The following is a 20,727-nucleotide window of genomic DNA, read 5'->3' as shown; positions in this document are numbered from 1 at the left end:
AGCAGCTTGTCATCCACAGGCTGATGGCACAGAAGGGATGCTCCTATCACTGTAACCTACGTGCACCATCAGTCTTTTCATCCTGGCTAGAGCCAGGCATGGAAAGACCTATTGCAAACCCAACATTCGGGACTGTATTAGAATCATAGAATCATAGAATAACCAGGTTGGAAGAAACCCACCGGATCATCGAGTCCAACCATTCCTATCAAACACTAAACCATGCCCCTTAGCACCTCGTCCACCCAAGGAATGGAACATACCCATCATTTAGAAGCACATGGAGAAGAACAAGCAATGACACACAGGGGCTGAGCAGCCTTTTCTTTCTCTCCTTAAGCTATGATGAGCAAAAAACCACGGCAGCAGTTTGACCATGGCAGTGCTATGAGTAACGTCAGTAGTGTCCTCATTTCCTTCTGCTCTCCTGCCTGCATCCATCTGTTGTCTCTGACCTTTTTATTTAGTTTTATGAAGAGTAAACACCAACTTTTCATTTATTAACAACTAAACTTGAACTAATGCAAAATCTTTCACATTAGAGTTAGCCGAAGTGGGAAAATACCTGAAGGTCAGATTCAATTAGAAAGATTCCTAATGCGATGACAGCATCTCTGCGACGTTCATCTAACTGGAAAATCCCATGGAAATCCACTGGACACATACACAGCAGCTTTTGTACCTGAAAAGCAGTGGAGAGAAAAGACAGGGAAACAAGACCACTAAGTCAAACAGTCCATGGGAACAGTATAGGTGTTAAATCTCCCTTCCAAAAATCCACCAGCAGACCTCAGGGAAGTGATTCACACAGCTCCCAGCTTTTCTTTTATGGGGTATAGTCTCCTGCCACATCAATGCCCTAGGGCACACCAAGCAACAGGCCTGGATGGCACTGACACAACTGCAAACATTTCCACAGCAGAGGAACAAGCTTGACAGGCTATGGTTTTCCAGACTCATTCAGAACCGCTGTGCTTAGTAGCCTTCCCATCTTCTACCAGACAGACAGGTGCCATATCGCCCTCCTTTGCCATCAATCTATATGAAACCATCTAAAGCAAGGAGAGAGGAACGTAACAGGTACTAGAAAAAGACAGAAAAATCTCAAAGAGATGTCAAAACATTTTTACCACAATACGGGTCAACTTAAAGGTTCTCTTCTACATTGGACCAAGCTGTTTCATTGGTTGGTTTTTTGCCACATCTCAAGAGAATTTCTGAAAATTTTCAAAGCATCCCATTCACAGAAATCACACCTGCATCCCTGGTACAACAAGGTCTTCCTTCCACTAATTCACTGAGCATTTGGGACACGCAACAAATATGTGACAGGCACATAAATCATATTTACTCAATTCCTGTCAACAAAACCTGGGTGGATGGAGCTTTGGCGACAGCTGCACCAAAGCCACCTTCATATCCAGCACTGAACAACAAACTGTTACCTAGCTGGAGTGACTTTAACTCAAATCCTTTTAACGTAACAGATCAACTTTCCAGAATGATTACTTTCTCACTACTTGCCTACTAATTCACTCAGCAAACACACATCTAAACCTATCAAACCTCCCAAATACTCTGTTTTCCGATGGAATTGTTAGACAGGGAAAACACAGGGCATTGTCTTTCTATAAGTCTCCCTGAAATTAATAAATATTACCTAAAAAGGACAGTGACAGTGAACACCTGTGTCTGAATGACCTACATGTGCATGCCAAGTTACTTCCCATTCAAATAACTCTTTAAACACCTTCCCTTGACATTTCTAAACCAAGATGCTATTTCCCTAGAGAATTAGAAGAATTTGCTGGACGCTCAGTGGAATTTAAGATTGTGGTCCTTAAGCTGCCAGAACTCATAATTACAAAACCTTAACACAACACAAATAATCCTCTTGCTCAACACAAAATACTGTAGAGGAAATACGGACTTTGGAAAACAACACACATCGGGTTAATATCAGCGATAGCAGAAGTGACTATCTTCAGCTGGATACGAACACTTAGTATCCCCCATCCCAGGGATCCCACGCGTGGCCTCCCCCCCATCCCCATATCATAGAATCATAGAATCACCAGGTTGGAAGAGACCCACTGGATCATCAAGTCCAATCATTCCTATCAAACACTAAACCATGCCCCTTAGCACCTCGTCCACCCGAGCTTTAAACACCTCCAGCGAAGGTGAATCAACCACCTCCCTACAAAACTCCTCACCCACCTCTGGGCACACCAGCAAAGCCTGTGTGGTACTAGGGTCTGTTGGTGGGCAGTGGCGGGCGGGGGTTACTGTGGGGACAGTGACAGCTGTGGCTTTGGTTTTGGTGGACGGGGCTGCTGCGGCAGTGGGCAGCGGTGGCACCAGTGGCAGTGGGCGGTGATGGGAGTTGGCAGTGGGCAGCCGTGGCAGGAGAATCATAGAATCACTAGGCTGGAAAAGACCCACTGGATCATCGAGTCCAACCATTCCCATCAATCACTAAACCATGTCCCTCAGCACCTCATCCACCCGTCCCTTAAACACCTCCAGGGAAGGTGACTCAACCCCATCCCTGGGCAGCCTCTGCCAGTGCCCAATGACCCTTTCCATGAAAAATTTTTTCCTAATGTCCAGCCTAAACCTCCCCTGGCGAAGCTTGAGGCCATTCCCTCTTGTCCTGTCCCCTGTCACTTGGGAGAAGAGCCCAGCTCCCTCCTCTCCACAACCTCCTTTCAGGTAGTTGTAGAGAGCAATGAGGTCTCCCCTCAGCCTCCTCTTCTCCAGGTTGAACACCCCCAGCTCTCTCAGCCGTTCCTCATAAGGCCTGTTCTCCAGCCCCTTCACCAGCTTCGTTGCTCTTCTCTGGACTCGCTCCAGAGCCTCAACATCCTTCTTGTGGTGAGGGGCCCAGAACTGAACACAGGATTCGAGGAGCGGTCTCACCAGTGCCGAGTCCAGAGCGAGAAGAACCTCCCTGGACCTGCTGGTCACGCTGTTTCTGATCCAAGCCAAGATGCCATTGGCCTTCTTGGCCACCTGGGCCACTGCTGGCTCATGTTCAGTCGCTGTCAACCAACACACCCAGGTCCCTCTCCTCCAGGCAGCTTTCTAGCCACTCTTCTCCTAGTCTGTAGCACTGCACAGGGTTGTTGTGCCCCTTGCAGGACCCGGCATGTGGCCTTGTTAAACCTCACCCCATTGGTCTCAGCCCAGCGGTCCAGCCTGTTCAGATCCCTTTGGAGCCTCCCTGCCCTCCAGCAGATCGACACTTCCACCCAGCTTAGTGTCGTCCGCAAACTTGCTAAGGCTGCACTCGATTCCTTCCTACACATGAGCTCCCTCCCGTCCCCACGCCCCACGCGTGAGCCCCCTACCTTGTCCCCATGTCCCACGCACGGACCTCCCTGTCCCCACGCGTGAGCTCCCCGCTGTCCCCATGTCCTACGCGCGGCCCTCACATATTCCACGCCTTAACTCTCCCCTGTCCCCATGTCCCACGAGCAAGACACCCCCTGTCCCCGTCCCCACGTCCCACACACCCCTCTCCATCCCCACGCGTGACCCCCTTATCCCCTTCCCCGCCGCCGCCCCCACCTTCTCCAACGGCGCGGGTCTCTGCCCCGCCAGCGACCGCGCCAGCGACAGCACCGTGTTGAAATAGAACCCGCGGGCGGGCCCCGCGCCGCCTCCCCGGGCGGGCCCGGCGGGGTTGGTCCCCGCGGCCGCCGCGCTGGCGGTGCCCGTGGCCGCGGCCGCCGTGGCAGCAGTCGCGGCCGCCGCCGCCGCCGCCGCGACCGCCGCCGCCGCCATGTTGCGGGGGAAGCCGGCCGGGGCGCGTCTCGCGAGATCCCGCGGCGCCAATCACAGCGCCAAGATGGCCGCGCCCGAGGAGGCTTCACACATGGAGGGGGCCTCGCCCCGCCCTCAACCCCGCTGCACCAATGGGAGCGCGCGGCAGCCGCCCTTCCGGTCTCTGATTGGCCCCGCGCAGCCACCGCCTTCCCTCAGCCGGGCCGGGGGGCGGGGCGGGGTGGGCGCGGCGCTTCCGCCCGGCGCGCGGCGGGGCGGAAGGAGCGGCGCGGCCCTGTCCCCGGCGCGGCCCTGTCCCCGGCCCGGCGATGTCGGCGCAGCCGAGCAGCTACAACCCCTTCGCCGAGGACGAGGAGGACGATGAGGCGGCCGCGGGCGGCGGGCGCCAGCGCTCCCTGCAGCAGGAGGTGCTGCGCCGCTCCGCCGCCACCGCCGACAGCACCGCCCGCTCCCTCTCGCTGCTCTACGAGTCCGAGCGCATCGGCGTGGCGGCCTCCGAGGTGGGGTCCGAGGGGCCGGGGGCGAGTGAGGGGGGCGTTTGTCTGTGTCGTGTGTCCTCTCCGTGTCGTGTGTGTGTCCCCCCTCGTGTCCTCTGTGTGTGTCCGTGTCCCTCCCCCGTGTCCTGTGTCCGTGTCCCCCCCGTGTCCTGTGTCCGTGTCCCCCCCGTGTCGCATGTCTCTGTCCCCCCCGTGTCCTGTGTCCGTGTCCCCCCCGTGTCGCGTGTGTCCATGTCCCTCCGTGTCCCCCCCGTGTCCGTGTCCCCCCCCGTCCGTGTCCCCCCCGTGTCGCGTGTGTCCGTGTCCCCCCCGTATCCGTGTCCCCCCCCGTGCCCGTGTCCCCCCACCGTGTCCTGTGTCCGTGTCCCCCCCCCCGTGTCCTGTGTCCATGTCCCCCCCGTGTCCTGTGTGTCCGTGTCCCTCCCCCGTGTCCTGTGTGTCCGTGTCCCTCCCCCGTGTCGTGTGTCCGTGTCCCCCCGTGTCGTGTGTCCGTATCCCCCCGTGTCACGTGTGTCCGTGTCCCCTCTCGTGCCCTGTGTCTGTGTCCCCCCCATGTCACGTGTCTCTGTCCCCCCCGTGCCCTGTGTCCGTGTCCCCCACTGTGTCCTGTTTCTGTGTCCCCGTGTCGTGTCTCGTGGTGGGACCTGGATGGTGTGTCCATGCTCCTTTATTGAGCGGCTGAGTGTGTTCGACTGACCTGCCCGAAGTTTAGGGAGGATAAGGACGCTGCTCTTAGTTCTGCTTTGCTGTTACCTGCAGGCGATTTTCCTCCCACAATTAATGCTGCGATCGCTGTGGAGTAGTGTTTGTGCCCCTGTATGAGGAAATAATATTGTAGTATTTATGAGGGTTTCTCAACGTTGCACTGACTATATTAGCTAAAAGATTTTTCCTGTGGTATCAAAAAATCCTATTTCCTTTGGTTATTCTGTTTATAAATTATCAGGAACATCCCAATAATGCGAAGATAGCATCTCTTCCCAATGAGGGTGTTTGTTATTCACCACCTGGAATAGTTCTGCTTGCTCATTTCCTGGCCATGAGCCGTTACGTTTTCACGGTGTCACTCATCAGGTGCCACACTTATTCCATCAGGAACAGATGCAAATGTCAACCTGGCAACAGGCCAAGGCATTAAATTCCTGCTTGTAGTAGGTGTCAGGAACCTGGCATTGCGTAGTGATGAGGATTTTACAGCTGGTTACTGCCACAGCTGACTAGCAACTCTTGACTGAAATGCCCTGCAGGAAGAGAAGCCAGTGAAAAAGCTGTTTGACTTTAGAAACGCCAAAGAAAGAGCTCTGGTGTTTTCTTCTGTCTCTTTTAAATATCTTTTATGTTGCCGTTTATCTTGCCTTTACCACCTTCTCTTTTTCTGTTCATGTCTGTTAGGAGCTCGTCCGTCAAGGAGAGGCGCTGAAGCGCACCGAGCAGATGGTAGATAAGATGGACCAGGACCTGAAGACCAGTCAGCGGCACATAAACAGCATTAAGAGTGTTTGGGGGGGCTTGGTAAACTACTTCAAAGCTAAACCTCCAGAGAGCAAGCCAGAGCAGAATGGCACCCAGGAGTACTATGGTAGCAGTAGGTAAGTAAAATAAACGTTTTAATTGGGGTTTATGTCCCGCTGTATCTCTGAGATGTCACCAGAAATTCAGGATTTAAAAGGTCTGTTGATTCTGTGAAGTAAACTCCTGAGATGTTGTCTTGCTCTCTTTTTCATTTAACTCTGAGAAAAATATTTTTATTTTGACTTGTACTGCTAAAAATCAATTCGTATTTGTGGGAAATTAATTCAAACAATTACACAAAATGACACAAGTAATTCTTTAGGCTCTTATGAGGTATCATGCTTACTTCAGCCTTACCAGGAAATCATGATATGAAGCATTGACGTGCTTCGAGTTAAATATTACATGTGTTTCCCTAGCTGTTATTAAACTCTGTCAATAAAAATTGATTGCCCTGAAATTACTGCATCTCACAGTACTTGTCTCTCTCCAGCTGAGAAATTTATGTACAGCCTGGCAATGCCACATGGGTTGCTTCCTCCCTTCCCTCTCGCTCTATCCGCCAGTAGAGAAAAGGAATAAGTTGCCTCCAAGACAGAAGATGCACTTTTGGGTTGGATATCAAAGTTCCCACACACTATTTTCAGTACTAAAGTGACCAGTTCTGCTGTCACAAATGCTAGTAGTTCATTTTAAAGGAATATTTTGGATCTGATCTAATGAATTTGCTGCTCTTGTATGATTTTGATTCCTGTTCCTGTCTAACAGACTCCCAGTGAAGCCTGTGGTCTATAGGAATGTTTTCTTTTTATTCTCTTTACTGCCAGATTAAAAGAAGCTATGATGTCTAGTAAAGAACAAGAGTCAAAATACCAAGAAAGTCATCCCAATTTAAGGAAGCTAGATTATGCAGGTTTGTTAACTTTATTCTGCACTGACATCAACACGGGGTAAACTTTCACAGCAGTGAGGGCAAGGACACATCAGCCTGCCCAGCTGCTGATCTGCATGGCTGCCTAACAGCTGGGGATCTGTGTTTTCCCCCTTCCCTCCCGCTCTGTCCTCCAGCAGATGTCCTTCACAGCTTTGAATTCTGGGGAATGGCTTCCCCTAAATCTCCTCATCTCTATGCTGAAACTCTGCAACATTTTGCTTGGATAGTGATTTCCTTTAGCCCTTCCTGCGGTGGATTTGTGCTGTATCCACTAGGGACTCTAAAAGCATCCTGTGCTCCTCTTTGCACAGAGGAGACCATAGCTAGAAATCCACACCGTCTGCAGGCTGCCCTGCCCGTGTTTGCCAAAGCATTAACCTGTGCGTTTAGAGGTTTTCCTTTTTAATCATTGTTGGGTCTCAGTTAAGTTTCCCGTGTTATTTCAAGCATGGACTATACCCTTCACACTGAAATCATTCCTTGAGCTGTGCAAAGGGAGTGTGCAGGGTTTGATCTTGTGCCCCATGCTCTCAGCACCTTAACTTCTGTGTTGACTTTTATGTACAGAGTAACTGTTCCTTTTTAAAGTGAAGTTCAATTATTTAGATCAGTAGGGATGAGAATGCAGCAGGGGGTGTTGATAGCTGGAGTTTTGTAAGAAAAGCAATGCTTTTCAGTAAGACGAATCTCCATTCCACCCCACAAAACGTTAAGAGTCTGTCCAATTGAAGGCCAAAATAACTCTGCTGGCTCGACCTGGGGGAACTCGAGCTGCTACTGGAAGTTACCAACCTACCTGCCTTGGCAGCTAGACAGATGCCTTTTTCTTTTTTCTCTCAGCTACCCCATCGAACAAAGCCCAGAACGAAGTAACTATTGCTTAATAACTGTCCATCTTGCTCCTGCCCGCAGATGATGTTTACGTGGCTGCTGCGGTCACACTAATTTTTAGAAGCCGTTCTAAAACTCTAAAGTCTTTTCTTGCTTTTTTTTTTTTCTTTTACATAATACTCTGTATTTTATACTATTAACAGACAATGATTTCAGCAAAGCAGATTTAGTTTCTTCAGTGCAGAGAGATTCCTATCCGAAGAATCAACATCTGCGAGCTTACCACCAGAAAATTGATAACAACTTGGGTGAGTGAGAAAATTGAAGCTGTTTGATGTAATACAATTTTCAATTTCTGCTTCTTAAGCCAGAGAAAAGTACTAAGTAATATATCGCCAACAAACACTTCTTCATTTAGTTCACATCTAAACTTTGATTAAAAAAACGTTTGCTTGCATGCTGCATTTGAAAGCTGACTACATGGCAGAACCCAGTATTTGATTGAAACATATGTTATCTGAACAGTAGAATGGTATGTCTCAGGGTCAACTACCTGCAAATGTTGATAACAAATTGAGTTAGAAATGCCATTTCACTTGAAACCAGCTAGAAACAAACTGGCTAGGGTAAGTCCAGCTGTAAAAATCATCCTGTAAGTTGACTTGAACATCACTGGGACGAGCAGGCTTATCCTTCCATTCTGAAAGTCTCATTAAGCAGGTACTAATAATATTAATAAGGAAATACTACTTCCAATTGACATCCACATTACACCAGCATGGATTCCACTACCTCTTTTTCTGCTGCTCAGCACTTACACTGAAAGGTGCGTTCAGCTTCCCTAACTGACAGTTCAACTCAGATTAAACTGTACATCAGTTTGGACCCACAGAATTTACAGCTGCATGTGGTTTTAGAAATACGTGTGTTGCAGAAAACAGAAGAATCACAAGGCACTAAATATTTAATGTGTGAATTTGCTGCATTTCTCTTATTACTTCAAACCGTTCAGCTGACTTTCCCTTCCTTTCTTCTGTAGCATATATACAAAGTGCCTCTTCACTTACATGTGCCACAGTTTAACTGACCTAGAAAGAAGAGATTGAAAAGAAATCAGAAAGAAATAGATGAGAGAGAAGTAGTCCAGCATAAGAGTTAATGGAAGCATCTTTCTTCTGCTCCCAAACTGCACAAAGCTTCTGAGCCTCAAAATAATTGATACCAATCGAATATACCATAAGATAGTTTCCTTGTAGCCAAATTAGAAAATCTAGAAATGGGATTTTTCCATCTACATTAAATAACCAACTGCTTAAATCGTCCTTGTATTGACGATATCTCTGCATGAAGTTTAAAGAAGAGCTGTTGAGGTAATGAGCATATTATGTGTCCCGAGCTCAAAAAAGATGTGCCCAATTTTCTATAAAACATATTTTTTAAAAAAACTACATTATGGGGTGTGACATTTTATAAAGATCCAGCTTGGATTTAAGCATTTTTAGTTAACTTGTACTGGACGAAAGAAGGAAGTGGCTATTTCTGGTAGTGATGCGGTAGCAGTTTTAAAATATCAGTGCTTCCACTGTTGAGCAGAATGTTCAGACTTGAGTGGTTGCAACCAACATTTTCTAACTCAGGGATAAGAGGGAATTCTGCTAACGTAGGCAGTGTGCTTTATCCGGCTCTGTCTTCTTATAGTCCCTCTCTTCCTTGACAGATGAGATGTCTTCTGGGTTGAGTCGTCTGAAAAACCTAGCTCTGGGTCTGCAGACAGAAATAGAGGAGCAAGATGATATGCTGGATCGGCTAACGAAAAAAGTAGAGACACTGGATGTCAATATTAAAAGCACCGATAAAAAAATCCGACAACTTTAAAGGATTTTTAGGTATTTTTTTTTCCAGCATCAGTTCTTCTTGGACATCTTATCTCGGCCAATCTCTTAAAAACCTCTGGGACAGTATCCATTTCTCTATTTTCAGATATGTTATTGATTTTGTTGTCATTAAAATTGCATAATGTTATGTGCAGCGTAATACCTTAAGATTCCTGTTAATGTGGATGAGGAAAGCGCATGTTGAGTAAAATCTCTCAGTGCTTGGTAGGGGCTTTTGTGCTGGCTGCCCCACTCTGCTGTGGAACAGGGAGTTACCCATGTGGAGGAGTTTGCTGTCAGCAAAGCTTCAGTATCCTAGGACACTGTGATGAGAAGCTTTAGTGTCCTAGCTGTAATGAGAAGAGTAACTGCATTTTGCCTCTGTTTTGGGGAGGGGGCAGGAGGAATAGAACGTGCCACTTTTTTCAGAGCAGATGTTGCTAATTCTGTTTACCTACAGTTATTTTGAATTCAGAAAAAAATGCCGATTCCCAGCTGTAAAAATAATTCAAAGGGGCTGTTCTCCAGCATTTCTGAGGCTCGAGGAACAAACTGTTCTGTGGAAGTTATAAAATACCAAGGGTGTCATGCAGCAATGATAATGTCCTGTGTGAGCTCCCTTTCCAAAGAGGACTTTTCCCAATCTGAGGATCCACAAACTGAGGGTTTTTTGTGTTTTGGTCACTAAATGTTATCACCTTTACAGTGTTCTCAGTAACAATCTCTTAAGGATATCGTATGGTCTGCATAGAACGTTGATTGAGGTTGACCCAAAAAGTTTGGGTAACAAAATCAGGACTTAAATGTGTGTGCCCTTAAAGATTCTTTTGCAGGAATCGCCACCATCTGCTTTTTGATTTTCTTCTTTTGCTCAGCTTGTTCAATTGGGTGTTTTTTTGAAAAATATCTTCCATTTTAGAAATGGAGAGTTGATCTGCTACTGCACGAACAGGTCATAGGAGATGGTTCTTTAATAAGCACTTATTTCAAAGGTGATTAGGGGTTGAGCTCATGCTGGGCTTTCCCAGGAAGGCGACTCGATTTATGCAGCTCTGCTGTGATTCTTCTGTGTCGCCTCAGCGGGTGTAAAGAAGTTCCTCCACATGAAAAAAAAGCTCAAAAACCTTTTTGAGTCTTCCAGATACAAGTTGGGCCTTCCAGTTTGGTTTATTATTTTGTCGGTATCTCTGTAGAACAAAATCATTACAACTCTGCCTCAGCCTGAAGCCCGGACAGTGAGAACTTGCTGTCTCTCAAGGACAAATAAGCGATGAGAGGCCAAGGGAGCCATGTGGCAGTGCAGCCATCACCATCGCACACGATAGCGAGTGGCTAAGGAGACAGAAGTACTGCTTGAGCTGGTGCCGTGTTGTCTGCTGAACTGAAGGGAGACCTTGGTGTATCAAGCTTGTATCCTTCATGAGCATCACATTACGCTCTTCCTTTTCCTTTTTAATTGGACTTGTTGCCTTGAGCTCACTTGCTATGAAGTGCACCCAACTGCTAAGGACATAAAAGAAAACTTGAGCTTTTTGTGGTTTGCTGTCTTTCCTGAAAGTTCACTTGTAGAAACAAAAATCACTAGAAAAGCTCCACTTCTGGGGCACAGAGTTATGGGAAGAAAAATAGTATTGCTGGGATTATTTGCAAAGTAGAATTGTTAATTGAATTGAAGGTGTGCCTCCCTGCCCCTTACTTTACCAACGTCATTGATTTCAGTCCCTAAAAATAAGAATGTGCTTTTCAGGGACATAATACTTCAAGAGCTGTTGAGTATCTCTAAATGCTTTCTAATTTTCACTGTGTTGTTTGTGCTCATTTGGAACCTTGAATAACCTTATTAATATCAATGTATCATCTAACTTTTGGGTCTATACTGTGCTTAATTCTCTTTTTACTCAGTTGGAGTATTTATGAATTACATGACTTGATGGGTCAGGATGGTTGATCCGTTTATTTAGTGAATTATGACAATCATTAGTTTTCAAAATGCTAAGTATCTCAGTGAAAGAAGATTGAAATTTTGATTATAACTGATTTAGTTTCTTATTTGATTTTTCACCTTTTTTATTGAAAGGAGGAAGAATTGCACTTCTTCTTATCCCAGTGCTGGTTAACAGAAATATTTACATCTTAAAAAGGATTTATAGTCTGTGAGAGAATACTAAAAAACTGCATAGCACGTGATAACACTACTGTTAGGTGAAGCTGGACTTCACACGATGTGCAGCCACCTCACAGCTGTGCTTTTCCGAAGCGGAGGGAAAATGCTGCTGGGGATCTTGTTGTGTTACGTGTAGTAAGAAATGTGGGCTTGAAACCAAGCAAGGGTTTTGGTTGATCTAGTGAAGCATTGCCTCGCGGATGTGAGCATCTCTCCTGTTTTTAGTCTTGGTTATTTCATGAACTCCAATGAACTCAAGTTTTAGGTCAACTGTTTAGTTGTGGTAGCCTTACCAGACATTTGCTGCATCCTGGGTATCTTTGATGCCTTTAAAATCAGGCAGGGAAGGGAAATAAAAATCCCTCTTTTTGCTTTGAGACCCTCGTGATCCAACCAGACCAGAAAAGCAGGATCTCAGCCATGTGGAAGCTTTGCAGAGGTCTAACCACTTGCCTCTTCCAGAAGTCCCATTCCCTGTCCTGGTGCCGTGTGTCTTTGTTTGCTTAGGCTTTCCTGCTCTATTTATTCTATTTGTGTTATTTTTTTTTCTTAATGGCCTTGTTTTAAAGGATTATTTCCCCCATTGTGTGGGTATGAGTGGATTTCTGCTACAAACTGACTTCCCATTCTCAGCTTTCATGCAGACACTTTATGCTAATCAAGAACTGACGTCTGCCTGGCATAGGGAGGCAGCACTGCTGTGTGATGGGATTTTTTTGCTTGTTGGCATAACTTTCATGTAGAACAGGGAAGTTTAAAGGAAGAAAACCACATGATTTTTGCCTTTTCAGGAAATGGCATTTTGCACATGTTATGAAGGACTAATTTCAGTAACTTTTTGACTATTTCCTGAGATAAAACAGTTTTATTTCTCCTTGGATACTGTTGAAAAGCTCCCCTTGTGCAGGGCATAGGACTTGCAGAAGAAATTTAGTTTACACTCAAGTGCTAACTGGATAAGTTAAATGATTTTGCTTAAATACTCACATTGGCATAGGAAATTGGTGTCCTTGCAGGAAAATAGCTTTGTTAATTTTGTTTTAATGTTAGGGTCGGAAGAAGACAGGAAAAAAAGTAATGTTTTAAGTTTTTCTTTACAAAAGAGATTTTCTTGCTTCTCAAGAAGTTGGCTCATAAATTTTGAAGAGGTGTTAAGCAGTGGAAAGTAGCAGACCCCTCTGAACACAGATGTGAGACGTAGTCTATAACCAACGAGGAAAAAAAGAAGTGGGAGTAACCAGTGTGTGACTTCTAGATTCTGAGGTGTATTTGATTTTTAAATGTCTTGAGCATTGAATTAAATATTGTAACAAGTGATGTGTAGCTGAGTTTTGATCTGTGCTGCACAGATTTGTTGCTGAGCCTACTGAAACCACTGGGATATGGCACAATGTCAGGGGGGTTGATGCATAAAATTTGTCTGTAATGTGTTGCTGCCTAGTAGTGTCTGTGAGGTGATGTAATTTGTTGAATGGTGAGATAGAAAATACTTTCCAGCCACTCTGCCTTCTGAACAAACAGATTTTTGTAGGCATTTTTACAAGCATAACATCATAGGGAGGAGATGTGTTAATTTTGACTTTGATATCTGTAGGGCTTAGTTTTCAGAATCGTAGGTAGTGATTATTTGTGTCTATGGCTTTTTTAATATTAGTTTAAATCTGTGCCACCTAGGTATAACACTTTTTATACAAGTCAAATTGCAATCTCTCTCTCTCTCTCTCTCTTATTTAAATGCTAAACCAGACTGTAGTTCAGCAATTTATGAGATGGAATTAAATGAGTGTTGAATGTTAAGATGGTCAATAAAGGTGCTTATTGCTAATCAAGATTGTTCGTATTTATTTCCTGTAATTCTTTGGCTACAGCTTCATTGACATTTCATTCCCCCAGTAAGGCCTGTTAAAACACTGGGTGTACTCTGCTAAGTTTGTGCCTGAATGGAAATGATTTTGCAGCTCGTAAGTTTTGGGTTCTGAGAATTAAAAGAGGGCATTTAATTTCTGTGTGAGTTTGAGTAGATTCTTTTCCATTCTGAATGCAAAGAGGCATTTATTTTTGCAAAATTTGAACTTGTGATGATACTATCAGGTCTTGAGTCTTCATTTTATTGCCCTATTAGTGCTGTGGCCTTGTGTCTGGATCAGCTCAGCTGTTTGCATCTCTGCCCGCTGGTCCTCTTGGATGATGGTGACAGGATGTTCCTTCCCTCTTTGTGAGCAGTCTAGCAGAGAGGCAGAAATCCAGCAGTATGATAGAAATAGTAAGGTTACAAAGTTGTCATGTACAGCAAAGATTAAAGCCCAATTGCATCCACTTGCCTATGGAGAAAGCTTTGTGAGAGAGGGACAGCGTTAGCCTGTATTTTTCCTCCTGGAATAGTGCACATAGGGTGACCAGAGCGCATGTCTGAGGATTTGTTAATTGTAATTTTACAGAAAGCCAAGAACTCTTATAAGGCTGAGATTTGATGGAGACTCAGACAATTCCAGATTTAACGTTCTGCAACCTCCTGCCCTGAAAATATTTAGGCTGCTACAACATCACAGAGAAGACATGCGAGTTGTTTTATCTGCTGGCATTTATTTTTATTCCCAAAGCTACCCACAGGAGTATAGGGTAGATGGGAGTTAGCAGCATTTGTGGATGCTAATCTTTTGTGATTTCTCCTCCCCTCACCACGTGTGCTCAGAAGGGCATCACAAGCCCCTGCTGGCTGCCACCTCTCACCCGCATGGTCCCTGCTCAGACAAGATCAAATGAACAAAAACATTAAGCAAATAGCAGGTGGGGAAAACTTCTACCTCGTCAGGGTCCTATTGTCAATGCACCAACCTTATGAAGCTACAGAATAACTAGTGTGATGCAAACTGGCGTTTGTGGTACAGTAGAAGTGCTCTTGTGCTCAAAAGACATAAAGGTGGCCTTCTAGATAGAAAGGTGCTTTAGTGGGGCTGCTTTCTCCCTCTCCTATTTTGGTGGCAGAGTCTTCTCAGTCAAGCAAAACCAGTGCAAGGAGCCTTTGTCCTGAATTACTGCAGAAAATATTAAACAGAGGTTTCTGTACTTTTCATTCATGCGCTTTCTCTTGATGCTTACTTATAGCAATTGGAGGAATACCCTCCCATACCAGTGCTGCCTTCAGAAGTCCATATAGATTGCAGTCTAGCTCCTCTATCTGGTCTTTCTTCACTACTGACTTCGAAAAGGTTTTATTTTCCTTAGCCATACCCCTCAGCAATTTTGTGTGCCAACCAAGCAATGCATTCATTATTGAAACTTGGGTGATTTAATAATTTCCTGGCACAATGATTCCAAAATGTGGGAGGAAAAATGGAGAAGGATTTTTCCATCTTGAAGTGTTTATTTTATTGCCTGAATCCTCACTCTTGACCCTTTTGAATGGCTCTTTGTTGAGCTCTGTTTCAACTTCTTGTCCAGCTCTGCGTCTGAGAAAGACAGTGTGGCCAGGCTGTCATCCTTGCCGCCGAAGGTGGTGGAAAGGGAGCTTATTCTTAGCAATCTGAGGTCCCTGACTGCTGCAGCATTCGTAACTTTGAATTTCTGGAGCCGTTTCCTTTCTGCAGGCTCCATAAGCTAAACAAACACTTTGTTCAATTGCCTGCTCTACTAATATCGAGGCCTTATTCCTCCTCCAGCTTAAATAGACACTGTGCTGGGTTTGCAGTGGCAGCTTGCCAGGTGCCTGAGGGCTTCACCTGTGCCCGAGTGAAGTCTGAGGAACAGCACAACCAGCTTTTCACCGTGGGGTTCAGCGTCGAGTTGCCAGTTTCCGTGTCTCGCTGGGCACCAGCACCTGGTGGCAATGACAGAGCAGCAGGGTTTGGGTGCACTAGAGGGCAAGAAGCTAAAGCCTGGGTTCAAGAGTGAGCTTAGGTAAGAAATACACAAGTATTTATCTTGAGGGTCACGTTAAAACCATTAAGGTTCCCTGTATCTTTGCAGTTAGGTGTTTGTAGAGATATTGCTGAGTCAGTCTGACTGTGAGAATGCTCCACATCAGTTTCCAAGGAATGTCAGTGCTTCCCCAGGTGTCTCAAGGTTATGAAGCAAAGCTCTGAAAGAACAATACTAATTTGGTATTTGAGAGAATTATTACTTACTCCTCCTTGTAGTAGTAATAAACAATGGAATTTGACAACATTTGGAGAGAGATTGGTTCAGCCGCTACGACCATGTTATGTACCTTCCCGAAAGTGCCTAAAAGCAACAGTCTTAAGAAAAGGAAGAGAAGTTCTCATGACAGTCTCAAACACTCTCTTGTTCAATTGTTCAGTCATCTGTAGGCCATGTAGTACAGCATCAGGTAGTTTTATGTTGACTCTCATCAACCACTCTGCTGTTCTAGTACCTCTGTCTAGTGTGGATTGAGTGGAAGAGAGCCAAGTAAAGCAAAGTCTGTGTGTGAACAGCCGGGAGGGATAATATGTAAATCTGGTGGAAAGAGGCAATTAAAGGCAGTGTTGAGATATAATGGAATATAGACAATACTGTGCCTGATCAGAAATATCAATATAAACAGCAGCTATTGTACAACATCTCTGAAGTGAACTTTGTTGCTTCAAGTGATGGCGTTCTACAGAAAACAGATGGATTATGAAATCTGAGAGCAGACTAACAGAAAACAGGTCAGTCTTCAGGAACATGTCCATGTTGACATTCAGGGTCTTCTCCTGGCACAAGGGGACAAGTTGCTGCTTCTCCCTGCTGTTATATTTATGTAATGCAGAAAGGAGCTGGAAAGTTGGTTTATGTACAAGACAAACATAGCTCAAAATAATACTGCATGTCATAGTAACTATGAATGGAGGTGAATAGAGGGGAAGTGATATCTGTGATAAGCGCTGCCATAAATGATGTCTTGTTGCTCCATAGCCCAACAGCCGAGGACGTAAAGCAGCAGAGAAACTAATCAGGAAGCCTGACAAACCAGAGGGACCATGCCACTCGCTTACCAGAACCTTGGTATCATCAGCAAATGCAACCACATTGTTTTTTGAAAGGAGTGGGTGGATTGGGGAGGGGCAGACCATTCGGAAATGTTTAACTTTATGTTACAAGTGAGGATGGATTCAGGCTGTGTTTTAAGCCTATGTTTGACTATCTTTGTTTTGGAATAATTGAAAAAGCTCAACACAGTTTCTTGTACTCTACCAGACATTTATACAGCCATTTATTTGCTTGCTCTGTGGATGAGCACGATCAGTCACAGCCCAGATAGAGCAAATCAGGCTCCCAAACACAGACTTGGCAATATTCATTAACTGAACACAGTTCTTGTATCATGTGCTGCCTAAGTCACATTCTAAGCTACAAGAGAAACATGCAGATATATAAAGATCTTTGGTAGGTCTCACGGAAGAGGTTATTTCTTAATGCTAAACTTGTTCCTTTTAGTTCTTTCGTTATCTTCTTCCAGCAAAACCAAAGAAATAAAAGAAGAGTTGCTTATTATTCTGAGCAGTAATGTTTCAGTCTTCATTAAATGAAAATGGATAGAAACACACAAAGAAGACTCAGTTCTGATGTGCTCTGGCTACAGAGCCTTACTGGATCCAGAATTTTAAACGTGTCAATGCAGGCTCTGGTTGAGTCTGAGCAAAGGACTTGTGGAGAGCCAGGATGGGAAAGGGAGAACTCTGACACTAGGACTAGAAATAATTCCTTTTGCTTCCTGGATGCAGTATCGCGTGGTGCAGAAAGAAGGAGGCAACTAAAAGCTATTGCATAGCTGGGCCTCCACACATTCTTTATGAAATTAGTGCTTTATTAGATCACAGTTTTCCATGATGAGGACTAAAAATCTGCAAAGTATGACCACTAAATGCTAAATAAACAGTTTAAACAAAATGCTAAATAAATGGTTTAACTAGCACTTTGTATGCTTCCCTCTTCTGTTTTTGCATTTGTTAAACCTACTCTGTATACCTGGACCTGCAGAGTCTGCCAAAAACTTACATCACATTTTTATGTTGCAGGGCACCTCTCAGGGCTTCAGAAAAGCAGAAAGTACCAAACACTCTTAAAAGTCAGAAAGATCTTTCTAAAAAGACAGGTATTTCTAAAAAGGTTGACTATACACTGAAAAGACAGGATAGTAAATTCTCTCCAGTGCTTGTTAAGGCTGCACTTGCACAAGAGATTTTCTCCCTTTATGAAGCATCCCTCACACACGTCCTATAAGTTCCACCACTCACAGGTGGTGCTGTCTTAATCACTGCATCAGCTGAATTCCTTCTCGTGACAGCGAAGGAAAAGTGCTCATATACTGCTTCTGCTAGCACTGGTAAGAATTTTTTTAAAGGTCTAGTTAAGACTGAAGTTCCAGAAAAGCCAGTCTGTTACATTCAGGTTATACATGTAATTAAGAATGATGAAATGCAGAAAACTTCCATTAAAACCTGTTCCACAAACAATTCAATACAGAGAAAGCCACGAGTAAGTAAGAAAATCGGGGTGACTTTTATCTTCAGCTTCCTGAAATCCTACCAGCTGACAGAAAAAAACCAGGACCTTTGTGTTACATAAAATAGCTTTACATGGTTTAATAAAAACCTGGTTTTGAAGGGAAATAATGGTGTTTCCAGGAGGGGATTTCTAAACCGATCTTTAAAGCTGATGCAGACAAAGGCACAGATTCATACAAAAGCAGGAACTTGGGCATAAAGAAAGGGAAAAAATATTTCATAAACAGTATAATGTTTCAAGAAGGTGCACACCTTGGTCAAAGATTTTTTCCATTATTTCATTTCCCAATTTTATAGATTTGCCAGTAAGGGCTGAGCTCCCACCTCAACTATTCCATGTAAATAAAAGTCTCTCTCTGCTCTCTGGCTGCCTGTTTTCATGAAATGTGCAGAAATCCAGTATCTTTGAGCTTATCCTGCTCCACCACATAAGGCTGAATCTGGCCAGTGGTCTCCACACATGGTATGATGCGGAAAAGGGAACGAGCAACAAAGGGAAAGCATGGTCATAAAACACTTGTTTCCTTCTGTGTATGCAGGGAATTCATAGCTTCTGAATTCAGAGGGTGCTGCTCTCCAGAATTAAGTGGAAATATATTGTAAAGGCCCTACAGAAAATTAAAGGTCTGTTTACCAGCTGCATGGTTTACTATTATACTCTAAAATTAAACAAGTTTTCTGCTTTTGTTGGCTTGATTCTATTTCCTGGATAATGTAATAACGCTAAGAAAATGAACACTGAGGTTTCCCCGTCAAGCGTCTGTTTCAAAGGAAATAGCTAAAAGGCCCTAACAGTCAATATATTCAGCATTTCCCAAATCAACCTATTAATCTGCAGTTAGAAAACATCAGCTCGTTCCATCACACTGTAGGACGCAGGAAACAACAAGAAGACCCCTGCAGGTCCTTTCCAGCTTTTTATTCTCAAAACAAATTCATGCACACTCACTAGTTATTCTGCTAAATGGTATTTAGCCACTCAAACCATATAGCTTAAGATTTCACTCGATCTATTTATGTTACATAGCTAGGTTCCTGTCATTCCAGAACTAGGGAAATGAGCAATAGATACACACCTGATTTATATTCGCTACCTCATTTCTTTTCAATAGTTATATTTTCAAAGAACATGTTCACCCTCTGTCCACTTGATGGATGAGTTGGCAGAGGAATTCAGCTTCTAAAAAGGTTGATGTAGCAAGCAGCCCTGACCCATCTGTCACGATTTTGAAGACAGACGTTGACTCCCATGCCCTTTATTCTGCTTTGCGTCACTGCCCAGCAGACCTCTGTTTTTACAAGGCTGGGCTGGAGGAGTTGCAGTTTCAGCTAATATATTGCCATGCAAGTGATTCAGCATCTGTGCTGCAAAGCCTGGAGAAGGCAAGTGTCCCGAGAAGAACCCAATGACTACATGAACGCACAAAGAGCATGAATGTCAGCGCACTGCTCCAAGACAGACAGAAACAGCTTCTTTACATCAAAATGCTTCTGGGAGGAAAGACAGGCATTTTGTTTGAAAGTTACAAGTAAATTCTGTATCATCGCGGCATTATCTCAGTGGGGAATCGGAAGACCTCCAGCCTGCACTGCTGCTGCCCTGAGACACTTCTGTTCATTTTGACATTAAATGCCATCAGAATTTACCATCTCCAGCAGAGCTTCACATGCACAGGGAATACAGGATGGGGCTGCACATACCAAACTAAATTAATAAAATGACCTTTATAACGTGTCAGAAGTTAAATCCACTATAACAGGGGATTTCCTTTAAATGCTAAGCTTGTACAATGACATTCTGCTGGCAGAGGAAGAACTAGAGGGAATTTAAACATTAAACAGTTACACATCAACAACTCTGCATGAAAATCTTTCATTTCAAATGATTTCTTCAAAGCCATTATAATTTTTACCACTCTGCTCTCTGGAGCTTATGCAATGACTTACAAAAAAACCAGAAGAAACTCATCTAGGGCCGTAGAGTGCTTTGTATGACCCAGAGTTATGCATTCCATAAGAAGAACAGATGGGAAAAAGAGAATTGAATTCGAGGGGAAAATTATTTGAATAGTATTTTGAACTAAAATGGAGAATAATGGCAGGACATGTACAAGGAGTCAGTTCTGGATGGGAGATGCTGAGAGGAGTTGATCCTTGACTCAGCAGTGTGAGCCTCTTGGAAGGAGAGAGAAGAGGCAGAAGGGAGGAAAGGGGAGGGCTCCACTGTCTCCAGGAGACAAACTGGAAAGAAGTCCAAGGAGCGAGGGTGTGGTTTGAAAAACAAGGAATATAATTTCAGACTGAATCCTGCAGCAAACAGGGCAGTCAGTGAGGCCTTCGAGATGCCCACATCAGAACTTTGGGAGTTGTTGTGATGCTCTGTCTTTGCTGTACCACAACATCTTTGTGCTGTGACTGCTGATACAGCTTTCCCAAGGTTTGCATTTATCTGCTAGGCAAAACACTGCCACTCAGACAGCGCTGGGCAGCGTGGGACTGGGAACAGATGGGGATAAACATTCTGCATTCAGTGCTGGGCCAGGCTGGTAGTGGTCAGCTGCAAGGACGCACAGCTCCAACCCACAGACTGCAGGTCACCTGAAGCTTCACTTAATCATAGAATCATAATCATAGAATC

The 20,727-nt window shown here is 44.6% G+C and overlaps 2 protein-coding genes across 4 annotated transcripts in view; one reads left to right on the top strand and one right to left on the bottom strand.

Annotated features, from left to right (window-relative positions):
* Window positions 1-3,789, bottom strand: part of PI4KA (phosphatidylinositol 4-kinase alpha) — a 58,920-nt gene extending 55,131 nt beyond the window's left edge. Inside the window, exons 1-2 of one of the 2 annotated variants that reach the window (XM_069870683.1) lie at window positions 3,574-3,789; window positions 566-682 (exon numbers count right to left, since the gene is read on the bottom strand). In XM_069870683.1, coding sequence (XP_069726784.1) covers window positions 566-682; window positions 3,574-3,789 — 333 coding nt within the window. The remainder of the gene's footprint in view (window positions 1-565; window positions 683-3,573) is intronic. The other variant, XM_069870684.1, reaches the window with a different exon arrangement.
* A 249-nt stretch (window positions 3,790-4,038) lies between these two features.
* On the top strand, window positions 4,039-20,429 carry SNAP29 (synaptosome associated protein 29). Of its 2 annotated transcripts, none has more exons than XM_069871330.1 (5): window positions 4,039-4,289; window positions 5,679-5,875; window positions 6,626-6,711; window positions 7,767-7,871; window positions 19,202-20,429. In XM_069871330.1, exons 1-5 carry the CDS (start codon window positions 4,098-4,100, stop codon window positions 19,246-19,248), a joined length of 627 nt encoding a protein of 208 aa, XP_069727431.1. In that variant the 5' UTR covers window positions 4,039-4,097; the 3' UTR covers window positions 19,249-20,429. The 2 variants fall into 2 exon arrangements, with proteins under 2 accessions (XP_069727431.1, XP_069727430.1); XM_069871329.1 differs by lacking the exon at window positions 19,202-20,429 and adding an exon at window positions 9,281-13,430 and having other exon boundaries at window positions 4,043-4,289.
* The last annotated feature ends 298 nt before the right edge of the window (window positions 20,430-20,727 follow it).

The sequence above is a fragment of the Phaenicophaeus curvirostris genome, chromosome 17, assembly GCF_032191515.1.
Source record: "Phaenicophaeus curvirostris isolate KB17595 chromosome 17, BPBGC_Pcur_1.0, whole genome shotgun sequence".
NCBI lineage: Eukaryota > Metazoa > Chordata > Aves > Cuculiformes > Cuculidae > Phaenicophaeus > Phaenicophaeus curvirostris.
Note: the sequence above shows the minus strand (reverse complement) of the source record. Positions and strands in the feature narration are given on the sequence as shown.

Excerpts from the sequence above, each read along its gene's own strand:
- SNAP29 (XM_069871329.1), top strand. The coding sequence starts at position 4,098 with ATGTCGGCGCAGCCGAGCAGCTACAACCCCTTCGCCGAGGACGAGGAG. Across the intron at positions 5,876-6,625 it reads GAGTACTATGGTAGCAGTAG|ATTAAAAGAAGCTATGATGT; the intron begins GTAAGTAAAATA and ends CTTTACTGCCAG. Across the intron at positions 6,712-7,766 it reads AAGGAAGCTAGATTATGCAG|ACAATGATTTCAGCAAAGCA; the intron begins GTTTGTTAACTT and ends TACTATTAACAG.